Source organism: Gnatocerus cornutus, chromosome 7 (assembly GCF_029298725.1).
Source record: "Gnatocerus cornutus isolate USDA-ARS CGAHR chromosome 7, icGnaCorn1.1, whole genome shotgun sequence".
Classification (NCBI taxonomy): Eukaryota; Metazoa; Arthropoda; class Insecta; order Coleoptera; family Tenebrionidae; genus Gnatocerus; species Gnatocerus cornutus.
This window is the reverse complement of record NC_142239.1, coordinates 8,612,802-8,622,942: the sequence shown is the minus strand read 5'-3', so window position 1 is coordinate 8,622,942 and position 10,141 is coordinate 8,612,802. Positions and strand designations below refer to the sequence as shown.

Genomic DNA, 10,141 nt, shown 5'->3' with positions numbered 1-10,141 from the left:
CATTGTCATCAAAGACATCCAGGACGACATCGATGAAGTCCTAAACGCCATCCGCAACCTCCATCTTCAATGCTCGAATGTCTGGCGCATCCGTTCCAGACAGACGGGCAATTTTTGCAACCTCCTTCGGGTTTTAACGACCTCCACCTCCACAGTCGACTTCCTCCTCAAGGAAGGAATCATCCTTTTTGGTAAGCGCTATCAGTGCGAGCCATCGAAACCCCTCAAAAACCCGCTCCTCTCCTGTGCACCAAGTGCTTCCAGCTTGGGCACACCGCCTCCTCCTGCCACAACAAGCTGGCCTATCCCAAATGCCCCGAAAGCCATCCCTCCAACAAGTGTCCTTCTGACACAATAACCTGTCTCCTCTGCAAAGGAGACCATCCCGCATGGTCAGGTCAGGTCAGGTCAGGTCAGGTCAGGTCAGTTCAAAGCCATCCCTCCCTCTCCTAGGAGCTGCTACCTTGTTGTGGTGGAGAGGCTTAAGTAATCTCTAAGAACCCAAGAGCAATGCCGGCGGGAGGCGCACAACAAAAAAAGACTCCTGGTAGGGCCACCCATGCCTGTAAGGTCAAGGGGGAGAGATGAAAAACCAAAAGCAGCTCAACAACAAAACCCAGGAAGCGTCTGTCCCAGATTGGGCGGCTCTCCTGGTCGGCGTCGGATCCGATGCGGGCGGCCGGAGAGTAGCTGGCAGGAGGTATAAAATGCACAGGAAGAAAAAACCTGATCAAAAAAACGGAAGAGAAAGAAAATAATTTTCTTACGGTGCAGGGAGTCGGAAACCCAGTACCGGTCGAGGAAGGTGGTGAGCGCGCGGGCCCCTCTCGATCGTCAGCCAGCAACCGCAGTGAAAATGAAAAGGAAAAGAAGGAGATTTCTGAGTTTTTTGGCAGGAAGCCGAAAGTCCGTAGATCCCCAGTGCCGGGGAGAAAGGAGAGTGTAACTCACCTGAGCTCACCTGAAATTAACTCGTGTAATGCTCCTTTCCTCCGGAACAATTCCTTGCTCCTTCTTACCCCCTGAGCCTGGTTGCGATCTCGGCCACGACTACCCCAATGGAGAAGGGTGGGGTTCCAACAAGATGGTATGAGAGCGCCACGGGTTTCTACAAGACCGCGGACTCAAGGAGGCTACTACTCAAACCCGAATATAGTTCGGAGGCACAAATAAACGACAAAAAAAAAAAGATTAACCAACGGAAAATATGTATATTAACACAATTGACTGTTTAACAAAATATTACAAGCAAAAAAAAAAGAATTAATGTTACCAAGCTACAAAATTACAAAACTATCTAATTAATTAATTAATCATTGACGATTACAAAATGGCGGAATCCCGTAGGCTGAAGTCATTACAAAATGGCGGAATTCCGTAGGCTGAAGTCAGAAAATGTGCGCGAACGGCGGAAACACGCGGACAGCTGTCAATGCATTTACTCTCCCGACTTAATTAAGCTAACCGTTCGCGTGGTTACATAGGGGTACTTATCGTGTCGCTGCTCCTCCCACGGTTCAACGGGGATCCGGGATGTCCAGCAGGAACTCGGCTCCTCCTGCCTGGGTCGAAAACTCCGGAGCGGGACTGCTAAACACGAACTTGAACTTCCACGGAAGGACACCAAATGGAAGACGAAGAAACCACAGAAGAAAGGAAGAAAGAAGAAAAAAAAGAAAGAAACCCTGTGATGGAGGAAAATCCCTATAAGTATGGGGACGCCAGAAATATCGTGAATTCTCAATAGTCACCTGTGATGGAGGGCGGCTTAAATGAGGGTGAGATTGGTGGTACCCTCAAATCCGACCAGGTCGTGTAAGGATTGGATTAATCCCTCTCCAATCCAAAAAAATCTGGGTTGCTAATCACTTATCCGACAATGTCGATTAGGAATCCCTTGTTCAAAATCCAGGACACACAAGGATGATTTCCAAAACTTATGATTTTTGCACCCGTTTACACACCAATCCTCACTATGATAACACCAAAACCAAAATGACCGAAGATCCGGCCCTCCCTCAACATCTTGTACAAAAAAGGGGAAACACGTCACGAGGGACAGTGCACCAACCTACGATAACCAAAATAACCGGGCGATCTGGATGACAGTTGATCGTGAAGTAGGATTATGTGGTTTGTTTACAAAATGTTCAGCGGAAAACCGACGAAGTCTTCAGACATCCGGGAATTTGACTACAACAGGAATTACGACACAACAATGACTCCCGTATTGATACTAAACCTTTTAGGATCACCAGGACAACAAAAAACCAGACTAAAACCAAAATAAGGGAAGAAACATGGACTCTAAAATTGAGGCAACTGGTGTCCAAGCAGCCACCCCTGGAACAGGTAACAGAAGAAACTGTGGTTACTTGGTTCCAATCAAGTAACTTCCTCCAGATAAAACTCGCGAATGATACCATTCAGGGCGCAATTTTCGATATCTCCACCACCGCGCATTTTGACCGTTACACTCGGATGGCAAAAGGGGTCGAACTAAGAGCACGGACGAAGAACCGGTTCTTAACAGGCCAAGGGCGTTTTCGGTAGGAGATGTTTTCTCTCCGAAAAAGATTAAAATCCCTGAAACAGAGAAGCAGGTATTAGTAAGTATCCAAAAATTAAAAAAAAGGTCTCAGAATTAGTGAAATCTGGAGAAGATAATTCAAACGTCCATAAGGCAGTTAAACTGATGGCATCCCAACTCCGCAATATGGTAGATAGTGTGACTAGGGATCTTAAAAAAGAAAACGTCCAGAGAATTATGGCAGAGGAAATGCTGCAGGCGGAAACCGAAGAAAAGATAGACTTGTGGAAGATTGTTCATCAAAAAGAAAATGAAATTAGAACAATTAAAGAAGAATTAGAAGTTCTAAGAAGGGAGAAGGAAAAGAAGGATGAGAGCTTTGAAGAAAAGCAGAAATTATCCGATCAACGGCTACATTCTGCTATTGAAGAAGATCTTGACGAGACGAAGCTCATCCTTTAGGAGATATGGAAAGCAACACGTACGCCAACATCCTCAAGGAAATTAAAGACACATTAGTGTTGAAAATATCCATGTCAAACGCATTAAAAAAACAAAAAAGGGAGAGATTGAAATCAGATTTAAGGGAAAGGCTGAAGGAGATGAAGCCGTCTTTAAAAATGAAATTAAATCACGAATGAAAGAACGCGCGAAAGTGAAAGATGTACGCAAAAAGAGCATCTTGCTCTTAGACATAGATGCAGCAACGGACACTGCAGATGTAGCCAGGGTAATAAGAAAAGAGCTAAACAGAACTGACACTGAGAAGATACTTACGGACACTCGAATTATAGAAAAAGAGAACTATGAGGGACTAAAACGGGCGTATGTGTCGCTGGGGGAGACGGAAGCCATGGCCCTGGTGGAAAAAGGTCGCATCGGAAATGCCTGGAACAGGTGGAGAGTAAAGGAAGTACTTATTCTCCCACGGTGTTTCCGATGTAAGAAAATAGGACACTACGCAAAATTGTGCCAAGAAATAGGCGGAGAAGTATGCCACAAGTGCGGAGAAATGGGGCACAAAATGGGAGATTGCGCGAACGATCTAGCGTGCTATTTGTGTAAAGCTAAAGGCCATAAGGCTGAAAGCTTCAGATGCCCCAAATATAGGCAAGCCTTAAAAGATTTGCACCAACAGGGAGCGAGCTCCATTGTATGAAAGTTAAAATCATACAAGCTAACCTAAACAGGGATAAGAGAGCAATAGACTTGTTTAGGCAAACGTGCCGGAAAACGGCTACCGACTTGGCTCTAGTAAGTGAACCTAACAAAAAAATGGCTGAGGCAAACAAAGCATGGTACCTTGACAAAAGACTCCGTCATACTAAAAATTCTCCAAATAAACCTAAATCGATGCAGAGCAGCACATGATCTACTAATAGCAACGATGGTGAAACTCCAACTAGACATAGTGGCCATCAGTGAACCCAACATCAACGCAGTACAGAACGATGATACCTGGCACAAGGACAAAGAAATGTTAGTTGCTCTCAAAGTAAGAAATCCACAAATAAAAATTATTAAACAAGGAAATGGAAAAGGATTTGTGTGGATAGAAACTTGTCTAGGAAGAGTTTATAGTTGTTACATGTCTCCAAACAAAAAAATCCTGGAATATGAAGAGGAACTAGGAAATCTATTTCAAAGCACCGAAAACTTCTGGGGAGACATTACTCTGCTGGGAGATTTTAATGCAAAATCTTGGCAATGGGGCTGTAGCATGGAAAACAAACGAGGCAAACTCTTAGCAGACTGGGTAGCAGCTAAGAATATGGTAGTTTTAAATAGAGGAAATGAACCAACGTTTGTCAGGGGCAATTCGACGGCAATCTTAGATGTCACAATTGCTTCAGAAAATGTAGCTCGCAAATCACTAAACTGGAAAGTTATGGAAGACGAGACAATGAGCGACCACAGATACATCTACTTTGAAATAAAAGCCACTCAAAATAAAAACACAATGATAAGGCAAACAGGATGGAAACTAATAAAAGACAGAGAAGAACTTTTTATAGAAAAAGCCAAAAAACTTATGGAAAAAACAAAAAAGGAATACACTCCATGCGAGCTCACGTCTATAATAACTAGAATCTGTAACGAAACATATCCGAGGAAAAAAAAACACGCGCCAAACACAAAGAGGTGCATTGGTGGAGCCAAGAGATCGGTGACTTCCGGCAAAAATGCCTCAGATTGAGAAGAGTAATGGTAAGAACCAATGCAAAACTAAACGTGAGCGAAGAAGAAAAAGCCAAAAAACTTAAAGAATACCAGAACCAAAAAAAGGCATTAAAAAAGCGAAATGCAAGGCGTGGGACAAACTTTGCCAAGAGGTTGATAACGACTTGTGGGGCCAAGGCTACAAAATAGTCTCCAAGAAGATTAAAACTTGGTCAGAAACCGAGCTAACGGAGGAAGATCAAAAGAAGGAAGCACAAAAATTGTTCCCTGAAAAGGAACCGATTAGCTGGGAGTCAATCGTACCCCCAGCAAATGGCCCGGATGGGAAAATTTTTACACTTAAAGACACAAAATTCAAATTTCATGGATAATTTAACAAAATTGTTTGTTTCCAATGAAGAGGAATCCAAGTGTTTGCTCGAAAATCAAAAATAAATTCCTAAACTTTTGACAAGAGATACCAACAACGAACGAACATACCACGATTGGAACCGATTTTTCAGAATGACTGCATAGGCAAAGGTTCCACTACATCCTAACTAAGGTCTTACACCATCACTTTTGTGGAGTGTCTTTAAAGAACACGCGTACCAAAATCCTTCAGTTGACACTGTTAGCACATGTATTGTCAAAAACTTTTAGTAATTTATTTTAAAAATTTCAAACAAATTTGTACCCTTTTTTTGAACAGTCCTTATAATTACGTAAAAACCTACGCAAGTAGCTCAAGCATGGACTTGTTCATGTTGCTCTAAACTTAAAATATGAGCAAAAATGTAGATATTTCAATTTCGTTCATGTATCACTTTAATGTGTTATAAGAGATACAGAATGTAAAAAAATGAGAACATTAAATTAAACTAGTGGTAGATCTTGATTAAACAAACATCTTTTTAATAAAAAAAAATATAAAAATTTTCGCCAAATTACTTGACTGAAACAATAGACTATTTTTTCCATCTTGTACACTACCTAATTACTAATTTTTGATACTAGAATGCATGCATGCACTTTCAACACTTGAATGCAGAGCGTTGGCCAAGAAGAGAAGAAAATTTTAGGAACATTGCAGAATCACGATATCATCTCAATGCCTCTAAATTTTTCACTTGCCCACTGTGATGCGGAGGACCTGGGTATGGCCGCGATGATTGCCGTGACTTTTCAAAAAGCAAAGCCTATGGAATCAGCCAGGTTTCCCGAAAGCAGCAAGAAGTAGCAGAGAGAGTTGAAGTTCTAAGGTTTCCAACAAGATCCGTATTTTATTTAGAATTACTAACAACGGTCACATATTGTACCCAGTTTTGTTCCCTCTAATTAGATTAAGTAATAGAAATGTTCAAAGTTGGTTTAAAATTGTGAAAAAACAACTGCTTTATGGTCAAAGTAATTTAAAAATAGGAGAATTTGTTGATATTTTAAAAGGCGTTTTCCCACATTCAAAAAATGTAGCAAAGTAGGGAACAGGCTTGTCGGTCATGTAAAACTTACAATTTTTCATGGACCGGGATTTTATTCGTTTTATTCATAATTACAAGCTAAAATTATTCTAAACAAAAAAAAATACTGTCATTTTAATATTTAAATGTTTATATTTCTTTTTGTAACAATAGAATAAACTAAATAGTGAAAAAAATGTTAGTTAAAACAATTCATCAAGTTAATACGTTAAACGGTTGACGGAACCCGAACGTCTTCCGCGCAAACAGATGTCAGGGCTTCGTCGACAACTGAAATTGCCAAGAAGCAGTCAGCAATCCCAAAAGCAGAAGATGCGTTTGATTAATAAAAATCCTGAATTGCTTGGCTGCTTCAAAAACCTGACAGCATCAACACGTTGATTTATAAAATCTCAAATTCGCAATCAGCCACTTCAAGCCAGGGGTAGGCGATGTTCTTTAGAAGATAAAGTTTTTGCCTAGTCTCTAATGAAACAAAGCGGGAAAGTCCACCAAAAATTATACAATTTGCTTGGGTCATTTCGCTAGCAGATGAAGGCACAATAAAGAATTTTTCTCTGCGCACTTTAAATTTTCCTGGCAAATAATTGTTAAGTTGTGTTAACTGTGGTAATTTGTACGAATGATTTTTACAGATGGTGATACTACTAAGTTGGCCCCTTGAGAACACAGCTACTTTTTAAGGAAAACACCCCGATTTTCAAGGGTTAACGGAAAAGCAGAAAAATCGTGAAGACTCCCGTTTTTAAGATATATTTTAAAATTAACATTTTTTAAAGAATTTGCCCGAGTTTTAGAACTCACCGTTTTTTAAAAAGTCAAAATTCGGACAAGGTCCTCATGAGCGAAGCGAATTTTAAGAAATATATCCTGTTTTATCAAACGTGAATACGGTTTCGGCCAAGAAAAGTTACCATTTAAAAACACTTAAAATTCGTCTTTTAACCCTGTTTTTTCTGTTGGGGGCATTTCAGCATATATGAATACGGTTTTGGCCATGCAAGTTCGAACAAGCCCTCATGAGCAAACCGAATTCACCGTCTTGTCTTGTTTTTTTAAAGTATATTTTAAAATGAACATTTTTCAAAGATTTTATACTGTTTAGAATTTTGTACTAGTAGGCCCCCTCAATTACAAAATTTTCCACAGGAACAATATATTTTTTCAAGTGGTTGATTGTACTTTTAATAAAATAATAAAACGGTATACTACACAGAACAAACCATTTATTTCATGTTTTTTGGTTTATTTTTACTTAAATATTTTCAAGCATTTACTTATAAAATTTGTCATTTTTTGACAAATATCGACCACGTTTGAATAAAGCGCCAATTTCATTGAAGGCTGACGCTGACGAAGCGCCGGCCTGAAGAACATTCGAAAACGTGGCGTGGATTTTATATGCGCATGCGCTACATACTCTAAAGTTGGTAGTTTATAGATTTCCATTTCCGTTCCGCGTTCCGCGCTAGTCCAAGGCACGAGCACTCCATAGGATGAACTTTTCAGCTACTTTACCGCCATCTATAAAAATCTGGCCTTAACATAAACTATTGTTTCCGGATTCTGATCTAGGGGGCGCTAGGTAATTTAATTCAAGCGCAGCAGTCGTTGACAGATTCTTGGAATTCAAATTTGTGCAGAGTCTGTAAATTTGCACTTGCATTTTGTTTTGCGCTTTCATTAAGAGTGTTTTCTGTTTTCCGAATTTCCTTGTGTATTTTCTTAATTTAGTTTTAGTTTAGTGTCTAATGTAGTGATAAGGTTGTGTAGTGTAAATAATTAGTAGTTTAATTACCTAAGTTAGCATTATAATGTTGTTTGTGAAAATGACTACAGGAGGAACAGGGTGTTGTGTTCCTGGGTGTGGTGATAATATGTCCAAAAAGTAAGACTGAAAATCATTTTAATATATTACGATCTAATATGAACCAATATTTTCAGAGTACACACTCCAGTAACAAAAATGTTACTAATATTTGGCTTCAGCGGATTAACAATTCCAGGATCGGCGATTCCACCAAAAACTTCAAGTTTGCTTGGGACATTTTGATTGAAAGTGCTTTTATAGAAGCAGACTGAAAATTTTTCCACTGTCTGCTTTAAATTTGGCCTGGTAAATAGTTGTTAACTTGGGTTGATTGTGGTCAATCCTTACGAATGATCTTACACAGATAGTGTATTTGTATACATGTAATTGTTGTTTAATTTATATGGAGTACCAGCGTGTACCTTCATTTTTCATATATTCTAGTTTATGTTTTCTTTTAAATGTATACGTTGGGAGATGTAATTGAATTTGATACATTTTTCCAACATACAATTTTTCCTTTAAAACATTAAGTGGATTTTATTATTTAACATTTTCTCTTAGTTCTTGAAAACGTGTTTGTTAGTAATTAATTGATTAATCATCATATTTTAAGTTGATCATTGTATAGTATGAACCATATGATCTTGAATTAGGTATTGAAAATTGGGATGTGTTAACACAGTTATCATAACTCATTGTTTCCAGTACTTGTTACTGCGTTTAATATACACTTTTATTTTATATTTTGTTTTGTTTTAATTTCTATCAAATCCATAAAAAGAAAAAATAGCAAAGATAAAAACCTATTCTTAAAATAGCAAAGACAAAAACCAATGTTGTAGTTAGCAAAGACAAACACCATCATCTGGTGTGGTTGTTGTCTAGACTCTTCAAAATAGTACGGCCAGATTTTTATAGATTGCGATAGATTCGGTATCAAAATGAGAGTGATAGAGTCGGCTATCTATACTCTAACTAATCTAAGCGCTAGTCGATGTCGAGATGTCGTTAAGTGTTAGTTGTTCCTTTCCTGATACACAGCCAATACACAGTCTTCAAAGTTTCCACGTGTATTAGTAATTAATTATTATTGTTAGTTAGTTGTATCTATTATTTAAATACGTAAAACATTTAAAACTTAATCTATCGTACTCAAGTTAGTGTGTTCTAACAACCAGAGAACCCACAAGTCATCTTCTGCCATTTGTGTTCATGTTACATGATGGAAAACTATCCCAATTTGACGAATGGTAGGTAGATACCTATTAAAACATTAAAATAAGATTTAATGGTTTATTCTTATTATCTAGAGGCCCTACCATCGATTCTGCCATGTGCTTACTATAGGCAAGCCGATATTGTTGCGTCTGCTAGAAGAGCATTAGTATAGTATATTATACGAGTTTGCCCCAGAGGCTTTGTCGTAGAGGATGTTAAGCCGCTACCGTCAAAAAGTAAGCCATACTGCACATGGTACGCGGAGTTCCGAATGTTGAACCACCAATTATTACCACAACCAGGAGAGGAACTGAAAATGTTATCAAAACAACTCATGAAGTATAAACCAATGAATTCAAAATTTGTAAGCAGACATCCACTAAGTGCCTACGGGATTGCGATTATTTATGCTTGTGACCCGTGCCCATGTCAATCAGGTCAGGATTTTGATGAGGCCACATTACCACCTAAAATGTGGCCAACTGAAATAAAAAGGTAAACACTGATTTTATGTTATGCTCAATATTTGCATTGTTTTATTTTTAGAAATGACGGGGATCTGAATATCTGCTGGTTATTTCAAGAGTAGTATAGTCGGGGGACTAAAATACCGTGCTTATGACTTATGCTGGGTTTATACAGGAGATTTAGTGTTAGTGTTAGTTTTTGCCTTAATCGCAGAAAAGTTAAACACATACATTTGAATGCCCTCGTTTATAAAGATTTAGTGTTAGCCGTAGTGTTAAGCGCTAACCTTGAAAATACTTTATATTTAACTTTCTTGCGACTAACGCTAAATTCGTCCAAAATGCGCATGCTCAACACGAACCCGGCACGAGCACGTGTTGTAAACTTGTGTGATTTTAATAAATATCAAAACATGGACGGGAAGTTTAATGACGCCCAATTGATAGAATTGGTAAGAGCTTTCCCAACTTT

At 38.9% G+C, this 10,141-nt stretch overlaps 2 protein-coding genes across 2 annotated transcripts; both read left to right on the top strand.

The window, feature by feature from the left end:
* Nucleotides 1-3,917: 3,917 nt before the first annotated feature.
* LOC148170720 (uncharacterized) lies at nucleotides 3,918-4,727 on the top strand. Its single transcript, XM_088042249.1, has one exon. It carries the CDS (start codon nucleotides 3,918-3,920, stop codon nucleotides 4,725-4,727), a length of 810 nt encoding a protein of 269 aa, XP_087898375.1.
* A 4,572-nt stretch (nucleotides 4,728-9,299) lies between these two features.
* On the top strand, nucleotides 9,300-9,835 carry LOC148170719 (uncharacterized). Its single transcript, XM_088041986.1, has 2 exons — nucleotides 9,300-9,697; nucleotides 9,749-9,835. The coding sequence occupies exons 1-2, from the start codon at nucleotides 9,474-9,476 to the stop codon at nucleotides 9,789-9,791; spliced, it is 267 nt and encodes an 88-aa protein (XP_087898112.1). The 5' UTR covers nucleotides 9,300-9,473; the 3' UTR covers nucleotides 9,792-9,835.
* Nucleotides 9,836-10,141: the final 306 nt, after the last annotated feature.